Source organism: Zootoca vivipara, chromosome 5 (genome assembly GCF_965207765.1).
Source record: "Zootoca vivipara chromosome 5, rZooViv2.hap1.1, whole genome shotgun sequence".
In the NCBI taxonomy this organism is placed as follows: domain Eukaryota; kingdom Metazoa; phylum Chordata; class Lepidosauria; order Squamata; family Lacertidae; genus Zootoca; species Zootoca vivipara.
The window spans coordinates 8,418,190-8,435,874 of record NC_142588.1 but is presented as its reverse complement, the minus strand read 5'-3'; the positions used below and the strand labels follow the sequence as shown (position 1 = coordinate 8,435,874).

The window sequence follows — 17,685 nt, the reverse complement described above, 5'->3', positions numbered from 1 at the left end:
GTTTACTATATAAACTGGACAGATTTATCTACTACCTTTTTGCACAGCAGCTTCCTATATCAAATGATGCGCTTTTATTTATTTATGTTCTAATAGGGAAAGTAATCTTCATGCAGTGATTTAAAATTCAGACTTTGCCCGCTTGCTTTATTTTCTAAAATGTAGACAGTTGTTGCTATATTAGGTTGGGTTATTATTGATTAAACATAGCCAGTATCTCCACAGAAGCATCTGATCTGATGCTTATAACTGCAGTTATATACAACTTCATTTTAAAAGCACATTTCAAGAACTTTTTTTAAAAAAAATACATGGCATAGTAATACTGTACAGTAAATGCCTAACACAACAGTATCAAGCTGCTTCTTAGAAATTCTTGCTCCAAGATTTTTTAAAAAAATTACACTTGAAATGTGGATTCTGATCTTTTTTTTAAGGAGATACATAATGATTGCTCCTTTTTATATGGAATATGGTATCTAGGATTAAAATTATTAATATGCAGGTGCCATGGGTAAACTCCTAATGTTTTTTTGTGTTGCAATCAATTTGTCACATTCACAAGAAGAAAATCTGTCTTCATTTATGTTTAAGCAGTGCACCCCAAGAATACCTTAGGAAAGGATTCCATATATGTATGTTATTATTTAGTGGGTAGGTGTTACCTAAATACTCAACGTTCCCATTTATTTTGTAACTTACAAGAACAAGTTAATAGAGTTTCATATTTTAATTAGTGCATTAAATTACAAAGGGAAATCCCCTATTCACTACAGTAAAATGGCCTGGAAACAATATATGAATGCTAGAAGAACCAATCCAGGATTGTATTAGCTGATAAAGTTGTCTAGAATGATCGAGATATTAAAGGATGACAAAGCATCTTGTATAAGGTACGGTAGCATTAAAAAAGGAGGAGGAAACAAATGCAGAAAGGGTAAGAAATATAGTTGGGTATAATAAAGGAAATCTAAATCAATGCAATGAAAAACATTCTAAGAAGGGCGACTCCACTATTTTTCTTAGAACAGGCCCATAGATTCAGATTCAGATTCATTTATTATTACGGTCGAGGACCAGCTCTTAGAAGTAAAATAAAATAAGAATAAAATAAGAATAAAACGGATCCCTTTGAAAAACAGTTTCCGGGAGCATAACGTATAAAAGTTGCTTTGAACAAGATTTAAAAGAAAATTATTAATTATATAACAGTGCTAAAAGTTTAACCCTTAAAAAAGTGGCTGCAGAAAGCTGAGCCTAGCTCGCTCGGGGTGCCATTGAGGAAAAAATCAGATGGGCTGGGAAGAAAGTCTGTGTCTGCATATTTGGGCACAGAATCTGGCGACCGCCCTGGTTGTTTTCAGGTCTTTGCCTAGCAAGAGCAGGTTGTATAATTGCTTTTCCGGGAGACTTGCTAAGCTCACCAGTATGGGGTCCAGGATCTCCCTTCGAGCTTCTTCATAGAGGGGGCATCTGAAGAACAGATGCTCAGGGCTTCCTACTTCCCCCAATGGGCATACGCAGAGTCTTTGGGCGTATGGGGTTTTTTTGTAAAGCCCCTCCAGCACAGGCGTGGGCAATGCCGCGCTTCTGGCAAGTGTAAAAGCCCTTCTTGTGTTTTTTGACAAGAGATAGGAGAGGTAAGGTGCCGGGGCGGCTATGTATCTCTCGATTTCTCCAGTTCTGTATTCAGGGCATCTTGAGCGAACAGGCCCATATTTTCTTTACAGCTAAGGCCAGTTCTTCTAACTAGTCAGATATTTTGATGATGTGCAGAGCATGAAAATCTTGATTTCCTTTAAGTTATGTTCAGCCACCCTTTTACACAACCAGGCTCGATGCAGTCTGCCCCTAGAATTAAACTGGCATATCTAACTATTATAGCCAAAAGAAATTGTTGAACATTAGTTTCACACCTGAATTGGTTTCACACCTTTAGCACTGATTAGAAGATTACCTGCATCCTTTTTAGTTGCTGAATTAGCTGAAGTTGGATGCATCCCCCCCCCCCCCAAAGAGACTGAATCAATCCTAAGGATGGCTTTCACTGCCTTGATGTAATGATTCTAGACATTGTGCAGGGTTTTGAAACCATGGATCTGGAAAGGCGGGCAGAATTTCTAAAGCAAACCAGATTGGGAGTAGAGTAGCTCTTGCATCAAATATATTAACTAAAATTGCATTTGCAAGATTACCAGTCCTACTTTAAATCCACGCTCTTGTCCTAATGCAGAAAATGAATTATTTGACCACTTAATAAGTTGGACACTGGTGGGTTTCAGACTCTGCTCCTTAGAAGCTTATCAAGGGTTCTAAATTGGCAGTGACAGACAAGTTGCCCAAAAGAGAGCTTTTCCGTCATTACCAATATTCTTTGCAATGTGCAGTCATTTGGGGGGGGGCATGGGGTTAGGAGCAGAACACCCTCTCAGTTATGTGGAACCACAGTTGTGTTGAAAAGGCTCCTGGAAAATACTTCAGAAACTTTACAAGCAGGGATTCTGTGGGGTTACTCAAACATGGGTTACCCAGCAGAAGAATTACTGTGGAAAGATTTACTTGGTCATTTCAGTTTTGAAAGCCATTTATGCAGGGCATGGATGTTTTTCTAGCAAAACCTACAACAATATTGTTCCAAGTCGAGGTCAGTAGATCCCTAGTGGACTGCCATGAAATTTTGTGTAAAACAGAATTCTGCTTGAAATTTGGATTTGCAGTGGGGCTGGACTAGTTTTCAAAAGAGCTGGCCAACCCAGCTGAATTGTAAATTCCCAACAACAACAAAAAAGAATTTCCCCAAGGGGCAAGGTGAACTGCACAGCTTCCAAGAGGAAATGATTATTTTGAAAGCTTACAGTTCCTATGGAATTTCTGGATAAATCTGCATTAGAGTGGAGACTATAGTTCCACAGAAGTCATACATCATTTTCTAAGCTCTCCTTTTTGCCAGGCACTCCCAGCTGTGGCTGCAGTTAGAGAGCTCCAAAAATTAGCAGCAGGTGCTGAATAGCTTGAGTTGGGACAGATGGGACAGATAATTAATAATAGTCCATTTTTTAAAAACTGCATTTTTGTGCTGATAGTCAGTTGCGCACCAGGGGACCTTAAGTCAAGGATGATAACGTTTGGGCTTTTATTTCACGGTCTAGAACACTGAAGTGGTGATGCACTCGGCTTCTGGGCTTGCAGCATTTCAAGATTGTAAAATCCTGCAGTAGTTGGCAGTGCAAGGAGCACTGCAGTCAAAACCCAGAGCTTCTTAAAACCTCCTGTGCCCGGCCAATATTTGTTTAATGAAAATGTAGTAAAGCATTACACAAGCAGGATGCAGCAGAGTCTAGAGCAGGAGGAGAACATGAAAATCCACAGTTATAAAGTTGGAACAATAAGAGTAGTCAGTTGATTTCTATATTGCAAAACAATGCCATTTGCATTTGGGACGGCTTCCAGCTGAACATGAAAAATGAGTATCTGATAAATCTTCATAAGCCTTATGGGGAAAAATGTCTTTAAAACGTTAACATAATAAAAGTACTAAGAATTATTCCCATTCCTGCTCCTGTTTTGGGATGGAGGAAGTGGATGAATGCCTTACGTTGCCAAACCTTTGTTAGGCATTACAAATACAGGCCATCATAAAACATCCATATATACAATTTTAAAATATATGTAAATAAACAGCCACATAAAATATGTAATAACAAGGATTTTCATTGGAGTGGAGGATGAAAACCAACTTTTGAATTTTTTTTTTGGAGTCATAATCTTGTTTTTAAAGTGTTTAGGAAAATGAATGAAGGCCTGGATCTAGATTTGAAAAGCATTTCTTTTATCCTGGCATATTATATAAAAGATACTTTGTATTGGATATGAACTTTTGTATATCTTTGGATAAGTATTATTAATAATAAAAGGTATTTAAAATAAAAAGGAAAGGGACATGATACAGGTCTATGCAGTTATGCACGCTTGGGAAGAAATTGGCAGAGAGAGACACACCCACCCACCTTGTCAGATAATACCAGAACTTGGGGTCATCAAAAAACATCGATTGACCACAGTTTCATAAAAAAGGAACAACTTTTTCTCACAATGCAAACTTAAATTCTGGAAATATTTGCGATAGGATGTGATGATGTCAATTAGCTTAGATAACTTTTAAGTGGGAACTGGGCAAGTATAGCTGCAGCGTGCAGTTCAATTGCTGAAGAACAACAGTCGGACAGGGCTTTTGCCATTCTTCAGGTTCCTGAACGCATCTGCTTGGGCCACTGTGGGAAACAGCAAGCTGGACTGGCACCAGCAGGGGTTTCCCCCACATTCATGGCATATGATGTGACATGGGGTTGGGAGAGGCCTGCCATTCAAAGGAGGAAAATCTATCCATTCTACTTGGCACAGCACAAACCTTGACCATGTCTGAAGTAGCACTCTGGGTCCTGTAAAAAAATGCAGAGTCCTTCAACAATTATGGCTAGTACAGTGGTACATCTGCTTACGGACTTAATTCATTCCGGAGGGCCGTTCTTAAGCTGAAACCGTTCTTACCCTGAGGAGCCTTCGGCTGCGGCATGCAATTTCCGTTCGCATCCTGGGGCAAAGCTCGCAACCAGGAGCAGCTACTTCCGGGTTAGCAGAGCTCGTAACCAGAAGCGTTCGTAACCAGAGGTACCACTGTATCACAGTGCTTTGATTCCCGACTGGGATGTGTGTACTGTATGTACTGCCATCTGATAAGACGGAGATTGATTCACAGCCTGGCAGTAATTTCAGCTCATGATTTCCGCGGGTGGCGTGGCCGTTGGTGATGCATGCAACCTTGAATGCCGCTTCATTCATTCCCTGATCCATGCAACATGTTTTGCGCTCTATTCATAGCTCAGTGGCTTTTGAACCTCAACAGATTTCCAGGTAGCATGTGCGCCGTGCCATATTCTTTTCATCAGTATTTTAGCCAAGAAGGCTGAGTGAGCCATGTCCAAGAAAAAGAAACCATATCTGCATAGCAGTCTTTTGTTATCCATCATTAGTTTCCTCTCTCTTAAGATGGAGGGATACATGGGGAAATCCAGATTTCTGGGGCACAATGCTGGGATAAAACTGCCACAATAATAAGTATTTGTTCTACCCAGATTGGCATCTGTCTTTGGGGGGAAATGGTGCCCACGGCAGCATCAGCTTGCAGTAAAATGTGCTGTGACTCATTTTTAGAGCAGCTGACGGAGAGCAATCCGCAGCAGTGTTGCTGCTGGTCCGTATCCAATGCAGCAGCTGGCACAGAGAAAACGCAACAGCATTGCATCTGTCCTATGTGCTCATAGAGCAACTGCCTTGGATTGAAGATGCAACATGTTGGCCTGCATGAATTCTGGTATCCGTTTTTGCATGGAGTTTCCAAACGAGACAGGTTTCCTGGTTTGGCACTGATAAAAAGCCTGTCTTCAGATTATTCCGACATTTAAAATATCATAATTAAATTAACAGGGATTAAATGTGTCATCTTCATCTTAACGTCGTACATTTCTGCCATTATTACCAATTCCCTTCATTCGTTTAATCTACTTTGCAAATAACTTTAATGTTTGCTGCTGCATATCTCTTCTCATATCACTGGCTTTCCTGTTCATAAGATGAGATAAATAATTGGATTTGCTGGTATAAATTTTATGTGTGTTTTTATGCATTTCTGCACCTGGAGGAATATTCAGACTGGTACAAATGGAGGTGATGCCAGCTGGTCACTAGGTTTGGAGTTGACGATTGCTGCTGCTTTCTGATGGTGGTAGTTTTATAGGTGCGATTTGGTTTTTAGGGCTTTAAAACCAAGAAAGTTACTTGAATGCAGCCCAATGTATTTTAAATCCACCTGCTTAGATAAAGAGAACATTTGAGAATTCCAGAGGGGAAAGCTTAACGATAATGTGTTCATTGTACTGTTTGTGTAGGAAATAACTAATTCAGTACAGGGGCGGTTTGGGAGTGCAGTAGATAATCTTCTTGATTCCCCAGTGTACTGTAAAGTTTCTGAAACATTCACAATGGGATTAGATTCACCTCAGCATTTTCAAAGGATCACGTATTAGTTTCCAGTAGCTTTACCTTTCTTCTGTTTGTCTGTTCTGACCAAGATGAAACAATTTATTTTTTTAAAAAACTGCTTTCTCTGTAAACAAAGGAAAACTCTCCTGTGAAAGTGAAAAGGTGAGAACTTGGCTATATATCCACACATGCCTGCATTCATTCATTCATTCATTCATTCATTCATCTATTACAATAATATAGCACTTTTCTGCCAAGTCTTCATCTCAATTTCTGCAAGCTATTCCATTCAGGAACATTTCCCTTGTTTTAAGCATCCCCTGAGAGTAAAATTGACCAGATCAAAAACTTGTATATGGTCTAGTCCGGTAATGGCCAAACTTGGCCCTCCAGCTGTTTTGGGACTACAATTCCCATCATCCCTGACCACTGGCCCTGTTAGCTAGGGGTGATGGGAGTTGTAGTCCCCAAAACAGCTGGAGGGCCGAGTTTGGCCATCACTGGTCTAGTCAACTTTGCACTCTACTTAGTACTTATAATGGACTGCAATGGGATGTTAAGATAGGAACAGTCTCTTTCTGACGGTTGGTATTCATCTGTCTCAAGAGACAATGGAGGGGGGTGCCTTCAGGGATTGAGAGTTTGCAGGGCCTGCTGCATAGCTGCCAAGTTATCCCTTTTTTAAGGGATTTTCCCTTATGCTGAATAGGCTTCCTCGCGAGAAAAGGGAAAACTTGGCAGCTATGGCCTGCTGTGGCTGTAGGGCCAACACAGAGGAGACATGCTTTGTTGCAGTGGGGCAGGTGAAGTTTGTGCTGGTGCAGGTGGACTTTTCTTGGTTCTGTGCTCCTCCCAGTGGTCATTTCTCCTCTGGTCAGTTCTGTGGATACACAACATGACATGAGGGAGGCACTAATTTCCTGCATAATGTCTCTATGGTTATTACGTTAAATTGGAGCATTAAGGAGGAATTTGTGCCTGTTGCCTCGGTCCTGTATTCCACCCCCTTGTTCAGCCTGGACACTGAGGTCCAGCTCTGAGGGCCTTCTGGCGGTTCCCTCATTGTGAGAAGTGAAGTTACAGGGAACCAGGCAGAGGGACTTCTCGGTAGTGGCACTCGCCCTGTGGAACGCCCTCCCATCAGATGTCAAGGAAATAAACAACTATCTGACTTTCAGACGATGTCTGAAGGCAGCCCTGTTGAGGGATGCTTTTAATATGTGATGTTTTACTGTGGTTTTATAATTTGTTGAAAGCTGCCCAGGGTGACTGGGGCAACCCAGTCAGATGGGTGGCATATAAATTATCATTATTTATGGATGGAATAATAATAATAATAATAGTTTTTATTATTAATCTGTGCACAACCAGGTGGGAAGGTGACTGTCCTGTTTCAGTGATGCTCAGTGTTTCTTAAGCTGTGCTTTCTGTTACTTTACCGAGAAATGAGAGCACATACACGGAGCCCATAATTAGCTGATACTTAGAATAATAAAATTGTAGAGTTGGAAAGGGCCATGAGGACCCCCTGCAATGCAGGGAACACTTCAAAATCCACCCAACCTCTGCTTCAAAACCTCCAAGGAGAATCCATCGCCTCCCAAGTGTGTCCAGTTCCGCTATTGAACCGCTCTTACTGTCAGAAAAGTATTTCCTGACGTTTAGTCGGGAATCTCCTTCCTTGTAACTTGAATCCATTGGTTTGGGTCCTACCCTCCAGAGCAAGAGGAAACCAGCTTGTTCCACGTGACAGCCCTTTTGGATATTTGAAGATGGCTATCGTGCATGTTATTCCCCAGCTAAAGAAACTGGCAAAACAACCACGATGATGTCATCTTTCCCCATATCTTTGTAGCCTGGGGCCATTGGTAATTAGCCCAGGAAAAGATATGAATGATGATTGCATGGTTGTAACAGTCGGTTTGAACTTTTTAAAGTATGCGTGAGAGATGAGAAGGCTGGGGGCAGGGCTGGGATTCATTTCCTGTGGCCGGGTTTATTTTTTCCTTTGCTGGAAGAGCCCAAAATTGCTTCTTCCTTTTACAATCCACGTTTTTGATGGCTCTGAGACTGGTTGTAGAATTGTAGAGTTGGAAGGGACCCCAAGGGCCATCTAGCCCAGCCCCCTGCAACCCCCTTGATACTTTGGAAATACATACAGTAGGTGTCGTACCCAAGTTACACTGAAGTTATACTGTGGGGTGGAGAATCACTTCGACCCTGAACAGATGGCTGGTTTCGAAGTCTGATAGTGTCAGTCGTGTCTGTATAGATGCATGCTTGAAGTTGCTCCATTATTAAACATTCTTCTCATAGTCTTAATAGATAAGAACTATGGGTGGGGTGGGTGAACGCTGCAAATTCAAAGGAAGCTATGCATATTGGGAGGGGAAGGGGGCCTTTATGATTCCAGAGAAGCTGAAGTGGTCAGTGCTGCAGTAGTTATCATTGATGCTGATTCAGAGCCTTCCTGAAAAGTATAGCAGGATGGAGGATGGCCCATGTACCGAGTCAGATTTTGGCCTAGCTAGCCTAGGGACGTCTGTTCTGCCAGGCAACAGCTCTAAAAGGTCTTAGGCAGAGCTTGATAGTGGCAAAATGTGTAGTAGACCTAGAATCATAGAGTTGGAAGAGACCACAAGGGCCACCCAGTCCAACCCCCTGCCAAGCAGGAAACACCATCAAAGCATTCCTGACATATGGCTGTCAAGCCTCTGCTTAAAGACCTCCAAAGAAGGAGTTTCCACCCCACTCCTTGGTAGCAAATTCCACTGTCGAACAACTCTTACTGTCAGGAAGTTCTTCCTAATGTTTAGGTGGAATCTTCTTTCTTGTAGTTTGAATCCATTGCTCTGTATCCACTTCTCTGGAGCAGCGGAAAACAATCTTTCTCCCTCCTCTATATGACATCCTTTTATATATTTGAACATGTCTATCATATCACCCCTTAACCTTCTCTTCTCCAGGCTAAACATACCCAGCTCCCTAAGCCGTTCCTCATAAGGCATCGTTTCCAGGCCTTTGACCATTTTGGTTGCCCTCTTCTGGACATGTTCCAGCTTGTCAGTATCCTTATTGAACTGTGGTGCCCAGAACTGGATACAGTACAGTACTCCAGGTGAGGTCTGACCAGAGCCAAATACTGTACAGTGGTAACCTCTGTGTTCGTTATGGGGGGCTGCAGTCCTGTGTTCTGTAAGGTGCAGGATCCCCTGATTATTTGTAAAGGGTGGTATATAAATTTAATATATAAAATAAATGGAACACTGGTGGGCTTACTCTGAGTAAAAATGCACTGTTCTGTGCGTAGTCGGGGAAATTTAATAATGTCTTAACACAAATAACATTTAAACTATAGCTAAACTATTCCTAAAATTTGTTCTACCAGGAATCACTTTTCTGGTGTCCATCCTTTGCAAACCACCAGATTTTCCCCCACTACCACACAGGAGGATGTCTGAAAGCCTGTCGAACAAATACGCTGCTTTCTCTTCTGGTGCAGCTTCACTGTACAGTGGTACCTCTGGTTACGAACTTAATTCGTTCCGGAGATCCGTTCTTAACCTGAAGCCGTTCTTAACCTAAGGCACCACTTTAGCTCATGGGGCCTCCCGCTGCCACCAGCGCGTGATTTCTGTTCTTATCCTGGGGCAAAGTTATTAACCCGGGGTACTACTTCCGGGTTAGCGGAGTCTGTAACCTGAAGTGTTTGTAACCCGAGGTACCACTGTACACCAAAAGAACAAAATGATTGGAAAGTGAACTATGTTGCTGTAGTTAGTCTCGTGACAAACTAAGTGGATGCTTGCTTTAATGGCCTCTAGGCGATACCTATATTCCGGTGGCCGGAAGTGCTGGAAAAGAAACCTTCAGACCAACAGCATCGTACCACCTTTGTCTTTTAAATAAAGTATTGTAGATCATCTGAAAGCATTCTGAGGACACTGATCTGAGCTAAACAAGAGATATCGACACTTGGTCTTAGCCAAAAGACCGAGAAGCGTTGAGTAACCCAGAGCAAGTCCTTAGAGCAAACAGATACCTTTGTGGTCTTTCTTTGAAGATGCTGCAGATTTTCCTGATGTTTATGAGACACTTTCCTCCCTTTATGTTAAGCCTCTCTCTCTGCCCTCAGGGAAAAGATGGCCAGCCGAGTTAAAATTTTGCTGGCTTTTTTTTGGCAGCAAAATATTAATTCCCTGACAAGCTTTCTCATAGCTAAATAAATCAGTTCCTGCATTGCAAGGGGGGGGGTTCGCTAGATGACCTTTGGGTCCCCTTCCAACTCTACAGTTCTATGATCCTAAATTTCTCAAAAGGAAACTGTACTGTAATTAATAGCAGGGCCTTAAGAGGTTTTTATAATGAGCTTGCGTTTAGATGTCAGGTTGAAGTTAACTGGCAGTTCTGTAATGCAGCGGCTGATGGTTAGGTCTCCACGTACCAAACTAAGCTACTCTTCAGCCACCGCAACCGGCAAGAAGAAAGTAACTAAAATAACTTTAAAGCTCACTTGTAAATGGGTAAATAAACAACTTTTGCAACCAGAGTTGCCCTCTTTTTATACGTCTACAGTGGTGCCTTGCAAGACGAATTAAATTCGTTCCGCGAGTCAATTCGTTTTGCGAAAAATTCGTCTTGCGAATCGCGGTTTCCCATAGGAATGCATTGAAATTTCTTTTTTTTTGCCCATAGGAACGCATTAATTAAATCTCAATGCATTCCTATGGGAAACCGTGAATCGCAAGACGAATTTTTCGCAAAACGAATTCGTCTTGCGAGTCACCATCAGATCGCAAGATGCATTCGTCTTGCGAAAAATTCGTCTTGCAGGGCATTCGTCTTGCGAGGTACCACTGTACTAAGAGGTTAGCAGCCCGCATTTCCACAGCCAGAATGGAAATGTAGGATAGCAGCTTTTTAACAGGCAAAAGCCTTCTACTGAGCAGTAGAACATGGAGAACCCAAGTTGACTGATGCCAGTGGAATGGAGAGATCCAGCCCTCTTTCACCAGCAAACTCGCTTGCATGGAATTCCTTGTTGCCTGTGGCTACCAGGCAAATGGTTAAGCAAGGGTGTGTGTGTGGGGGGGAATCTCTGCTTACGTGGGGCTTCCGTTCCCAACCACTGCACATGTCAGCAGGGCGCATGCAAGTCTGTCCTGTCCCCTTTTCAGTGCTGAAAACAGTGGTTGTGCCAGCGGTTGTGCTTGTGTGCTTGTGCTGATCGGGCACAAGTGGGGAGGTGCCTATGGAAGTCTACGTCTACACTGAACCAAAAGTATCTGAACGGAATATGGAGAAGCCAGACCTTCTCCAAATGTCCATCGCGTGGGGATGAGGATGCATAATCCCATAGAACCATAGCTGTTTGTGCAAAGGCAGGGCCAGTGCAGTAGATGTGACAGGATGTGGTCAGCAGCGGTTCTCCCCCCCCCACCTTCTTTTACATATGGGAAATTGTTGATCGGGGCTCATGCAGATCAAAGAATTCCAATTTAGCTTTGTCTAAAATGGCCCGACTTACATCTTTGCAGCTGTGCCGTATTTGAATAAGCACACAAGCTGTCAAGTTTTTTCAGAGTTTAGATTTTAACAGTGTATTAAAATCTTTGGAGCGTCTTAGCAAATACGACACAAAATGTTCAGTGTGCTGCATCTTGAAACCCTCCCATCGAAACATAAGTACGTTTTGATGATTGCATAATCATAAATGGTGCACAGAAAGTAAATAGGTCAGCACTATATGCAGGGTTGGCTGATTTTAATCAAGGAGCCTTAAGTTGTTATTTAAATAAGAAAATAGAATTAAATAATGAATTTAAATCATTTCACTTACAATAATATTTATTTATTAATTGCTTGCTAGGACAATGAAAATGTATTAGTTTACTTGTGTATTGCACAATTATATGTGATTTAGAGAAAGGAAGCAGGTGTGAAATGGAGAGCTTTCTGTCTGGTTTTCTTTGAACGTACAAGGACATCAAGCTGGATCACTGACTTGAAGAGCCAGAACATAGCACAGTTAAATGTGTTGGATAGTGCTTTGAGTGCCCATAACTTCCCCAGAGGGCGGCTGGTAATTTCTAGTTAAAAGCCGTTCTTCAATATGAAATGCAATTGCTTGGAGAAATATTTCCCCCACAGTGTTTTCCCCCCTTGTGCGCAAAGCAAGCATTAATGCAGCATGTTTGATAGAGCTTGGTTCAAGAGATGAATTGTGGATTTAATAAAGGGTCATGAGCCCATACAGCCAAATGGATCCAAACATGTCTTTTCTGATGCTCTCTCTTACCTAATGGATTTACGGTGGTTTAGATTATGAGTTAAACATCTGGCCAGTTCAGATAACAACTTTGAGCTAGGCTAAGAACTTTGAGAACTTAAAGAAGAAAAGTCACTTGATCCAGGGACAGCCCACATATATATTGACGTCAATTCCGACCACTTTTTCGTAATGGCGACATGAACCGTTCATAATGTAAGAATATTCTTCATAACTGTGACCAGGGCAGTGGGGTGGGGTAAGTGAAGAGAAGTGACGACAGTTAACTAGAATGTTGTTCACCACTCTTGCCCAGACTGGCCAGAAAAAGCATTTTGGTTCCTGAAATTCATCCTGGTGCCCAGGCATCATCACTTGGCTGCAAATGGCTGATAGCCAAGTGGGAAATGCGCCTGGCGCCTGGCTAATTGTGAACAACGATTAGATGGCACATACGACAGTAGCCTCCGTCAACCTGGTGCCATCCAGATGTTTTGGGCTGCAGCTTCCTTCAGCCCTGACCCTTGGCTGTGGTTGATGGGGGAAGATGGGAATTACAGTCCAAAACATCTGGAGGGCACTGCGCGTACAAAGGCTGTTCCATAGTAAATTCTGGTGCGTTTCCATTTTGTACATGGTTGTCTGACTCTACCCCACTTCCTTTGATTTGCAGGATTGTAGGGCCCAGTTTCACAAGAATAACATCAAGCACTTAATCACAGAAAGTGATTTTAATAGGCTCAGATGGCATCAGGGACTAACGGTGGGGTTTGCTAGATGATTTTAAATGTAACATTTTTCTTTTTATCTATTCTGCCACAAATAGCAAGTTTAGCTAAGGGGGAGATGAATCACAGCGAAAGCTTTGCTACAGAGAAAACCTTCATAAGTTGATGTCTCAAGAAAAGGAAAGTGTCTCCTTCAGATCAGATGAATTAGCTGAATGTGCCACTCGAAATCAGAAGTACAAAACAGGTTTGATTTTGGGAAAACGCAGATGAAGTACTCAGCTTGTTTTTGTTTTGTTTTTGTAAAACCAGCTGGGATTGGATTGTGTAATAATAATATGATCCTTCCAGGTGCCACTCTGCTGCTCCCTAACATTTCTGCTTGAGTCATGGATGTAGAAACCCAGATATAGACCCTGATCGAACTGTACAGCTCTACAACCAGTTTGCATGTCTGAAACCATTTCAGGCATTACAGTGCAGCCGTAATTATTCAAATCAGCTGATTGATGGGAAAAGTGTTGAGCAGGTGGGGACTTAATCCCCCTCTCTGAATAGTTGGTGGATGCCATTATTCCTCACAGTGAAGACAAATACAGTGGTACCTCTACTTACGAATTTAATGTGTTCCGAACTCACATTCGTAAGTCGAAAAAAATTGTAAGTTGAATCCCATAGGAATGCATTGGGAGAAAAAATTCGTAAGTCGAAGCAACCCTATCTAAAAATTCGTAAGCAGAAAAAATCCTATCTAAACCACATCCAAGATAGCGGACAGAGCTCCATTCGTAAGTAGAAACATTCGTAAGTAGAGTTATTCGTAAGTAGAGGTACCACTGTAGTTCAATATGTTTAAAGTTATTCATTAAAGGGGGAAAAAAACCTCTGTTCAAGGTGTGTTCAAACTTGTTCTGAGGTGATAGGATGAGCGCCGCTTTTTAGGAAATGATGTCACCAGAAACAAAACGAGTGCTGTGATTGACAGTTGATGTATGAAGGTCATGCCCCCTTCTTTCATTGGTAATAGAGGGGAAACCTTTGCTTCCTTTTATTTATCTCTTTTTGGTTCTTTTGTGCTATTTATCTGAAAATTTTGGGAAGGAATTTGGAATGTCCTTGAGGAGACCCTGCTTTCATGTGGCCTTATGTTAGCCAAAACAATAAATGTAAGAAAAATCATACTCGTGCTTTTCAGGCTTTTATCCATAACTCTGTGCAAGTAGATTGGAGATCTAAGCGGAACATTCAAAGGATCAGTTGACCATGACTTTTCCTTACCTGCAGTGATAAATGCCTTTGTAGTGTTCTCCATATTTGAGTGGGATGGCAGAAGAAACCTTACAAGAGTGTCAGTGGTATTCTCCTGCATGGTATTGTGTGTTGCGCAGCTCTATGTTGGGAGTCGCAAACGTTTTTTGGACCGGTGGGCACATTGTGAATTTTGAAGGTGCTTTGGGTGCCAGTCAGAAATGGGGGGCATGGCCTATCTAAATTAGATAAGAGTACAATCATTGAACTACCTCATGCTTGTCGGGGGAAGTAGTCTGTCTCCTACTGTTCCTGATTTGCATACATCACACAATACTGGTTTTGCACACACACACACACACACACACACACACACACACACACACACACTTATGCTGTTGCTCTCAAATAACAGGGAACATTCTCCAGTACCAGGAAAAATAACACACACACAAACCCAGAAACACAATCTCTCTCACACACTTATACAGTGGTGCCTCGCTAGGCGAATTTAATTCGTTCCATGGGTCAATTTGTATAACGAAAAATTTGTCTAGCGAATCCCATAGGAATGCATTGAATTTATTTATTTATTTATTTGCCCATAGGAACGCATTAATTGAATTTCAGTGCATTCCTATGGGAAACCGCGATTCGCTAGACGAATTGTTCACAAAACGAATTAGTCTTGCGAGGCAACCTCCGCTAGAAAAATATCTTCGTTAAGCGAAAAATTCGTCTTACAGGGCATTCGTCTAGTGAGGCACCACTGTACACTTTGCATAGTGACAAACTACACATCCCCCTCTCCCTCTCTCTGCCCAAGCGAATCCCTCTCAGTCATGCACACACAGAACACCCACCCATTGACAATTTCAGAAAAGTGTGACGGAAGCAACTTCTAGTTCCAAAAAACAACAACACAAGGGCCACCAGCCTGGCACCTATGGGCATTCAGTTGGAAGTCTCTGCTCTGTGCTACCCTCTTAACGTTTCGTTTTAAATCGCAGGGGTCAGCACACTTTTTCAGCAGGGGGCCGGTCCACTGTCCCTCAGACCTTGTGGGGGGCCGGACTATATATTTTTTTGGGGGGGGGATGAACAAATTCTTATGCCCCACAAATAACCCAGAGATGGATTTTAAATAAAAGCGCACATTCTACTCGTGTCAAAACACGCTGATTCCTGGATCGTCCGCGGGCCGGATTAAGGTGGTGATGGGCCCAGATCCGGCCCCTGGGCCTTAGGTTGCCTACCCATGAAATAGAGCCATAGACTTGTAGAGTTGAGAGTTGCTTCCAGGGATCATGAGGGTGAACCCCCTGAAGTGTGTGATGTTGTGTAGATACAGAAATGATCCACCAGGCAGAGAATTACATTGGATCCTATGCAGACATACAGTACTGTACTTAGAATGCGTTTGCACGTTAATCCAGGGGCACTCCCAGATGTCTGCTTTGTCCAGTCATTGAGAGTCATTGAGGTGCCTTTGGAGACAACTTGCAAGACAGACACTCACAAGACAGGTGTCAGCTGTGCCTGTTGCTCTGCTTACTTGCTGCTAACATGAACACAATGACAGGGTCAGTGTTGGGGCAAAACAATCAAGTACCTCCTAGGCTCCGTAGCAATAGGTATCCTGCCCGTTAGCTGTTTTTCTACATTTTGTGGAGCTTTTGCAAAAGAGGAAGCTAACATCTGGAGCACTTTAAATAACTACTTAGAATAAGAGATTCACCAGGTTATCATTGTTTTTAAAGCACCCAGACATATAAGCAGTAAATGATACTGTAAATGATTTACAATCTTCAGGTGCTTGGAAGAATTGGTAGCCTAGTGGGATGGAATTAAGGGATCACAGGGAACATATTACAAGTAGGACTGCAAGACTTTTCTGAGTGTCTAGCATATGTTCAGTGCCAGCAATGCCATCTCTAAAAAGTATTTGTTTTTAAATGTTTGAATAATGCATGTTAATTTCAAAACAAAAAACCCCATAGTTCATTGCATGTTAAAGCAAAAGTAAACCTCTGAAAAAGGCAGTGCCCACAAGGAATTTATGAAGATTAAGAATCCTAAGACATTTGTGCAAGATAACTTCTATCGAAGTGAAAACATGGAACTCTGTTCTGTTATGTTACCCTTCATTTCACACACTTGCTGGCTTGTAATTTATAGGGTTACTCATAAGTGTTGTGCTTTTTTGGCATTTATATATTTTTCAGAAAAAGGAGAATTCAAGCATTTGTTTTGAGGAAAAAAGAAAAAAATACTTTGGACTTTGCAAACAGATGTTAAAAAATGAAAGGTAGGTCAAATGTTGGGCCTACAGATCATGAATCAGAGGGATGCAGTGAGCAATGTAATTATAGTGGTCTGTGGAGAAGTGGCATACAAATCAATTTTAAATTTAACTCTAAATTGTGCATTTCATTCCATGCAGACATGGGTTGAAATGATATTGGCCAAATCCAGAGAAAGTTACTCGAAGCAATAAGACCAGTGAGTTGCAACTAATTTATGTCCCATTAATTTCAATGGAACACCATATACCGGTAATCCTATTCATATTTACTTAAATAAGCTCACATATTTCACACAGAAGGCGCCACTACTGAGAAGGCCCTCTGCCTGGTTCCTGCTTCTCACAGTGAGGGAACTGTCAGGAGGCCCTCAGAGCTGGACCACAGTGTCTAGGCCAGGGGTCCCCAGACTTACGGAGCGGCGGGCCGGTGCCCGCCGCGCCGACCGCGCGGTGGGCTGGACTGCAGGGGAGTGCGCGCGCAGCGGGCCGGAGGGCGGGGGAGTGCTCGCCCGTGCGCATGCGCACACGCACACGGGCGGAAAAAAAATCGGCGAAAATCGCTTGTGCGCATGCGTATGGGCCTCCCCCGACCCGGAAGTGCACCAGAAATGACCTCTTCCGGGTCGGGAGAGGCCCGTACGCATGCGCACAAAGGATTTTCGGCGATTTTTTGCCGATTTTTCAGATCGCCGCTGCGCCGCGCGCCGTGAGAGCGGGCGGCGGCAGCGGGCGGCGGGGGTCGTCGCGGGCCGGATTGGAAGGCCGATTGGGCCGCATCCGGCCCGGGGGCCGTAGTTTGGGGACCCCTGGTCTAGGCTGAACAATGGGATGGAGATGCTTCTTCAGGTATACAGAGCCGAGGCCATTTAGGGCTTTAAAGGTCAGCACCAACACTTTGAATTGTGGTCAGAAATGTACCGGGAGCCAAAGTAGATCTTTCAGAACCTGTGTTATGTGGTCTCGGCGGCCGCTCCCAGTCACCAGTCTGGCAGCTGCATTCTGGATTAGCTGTAGTTTCCGAGTCACCTTCAAAGGTAGCCCCACGTAGAGCGCATTGCAGTAGTCCAAGTGAGAGATAACTAGAGCATGCACCACTC

General features: G+C 42.8%; 1 protein-coding gene across 12 annotated transcripts in view; it reads left to right on the top strand.

Annotated features, from left to right (window-relative positions):
* The window catches only part of CTBP1 (C-terminal binding protein 1), a 50,559-nt gene that overhangs the window by 1,739 nt on the left and 31,135 nt on the right, over positions 1-17,685 (top strand). For 8 of the 12 annotated variants that reach the window (XM_088670003.1, XM_035137576.3, XM_088670000.1 and 5 more), the window contains exon 2: positions 16,509-16,591. The exons of the other annotated variants lie outside the window; for them this stretch is intronic. In XM_088670003.1, coding sequence (XP_088526129.1) covers positions 16,585-16,591 — 7 coding nt within the window. In that variant the 5' untranslated portion in view covers positions 16,509-16,584. The remainder of the gene's footprint in view (positions 1-16,508; positions 16,592-17,685) is intronic. 12 annotated transcript variants of the gene reach the window in all.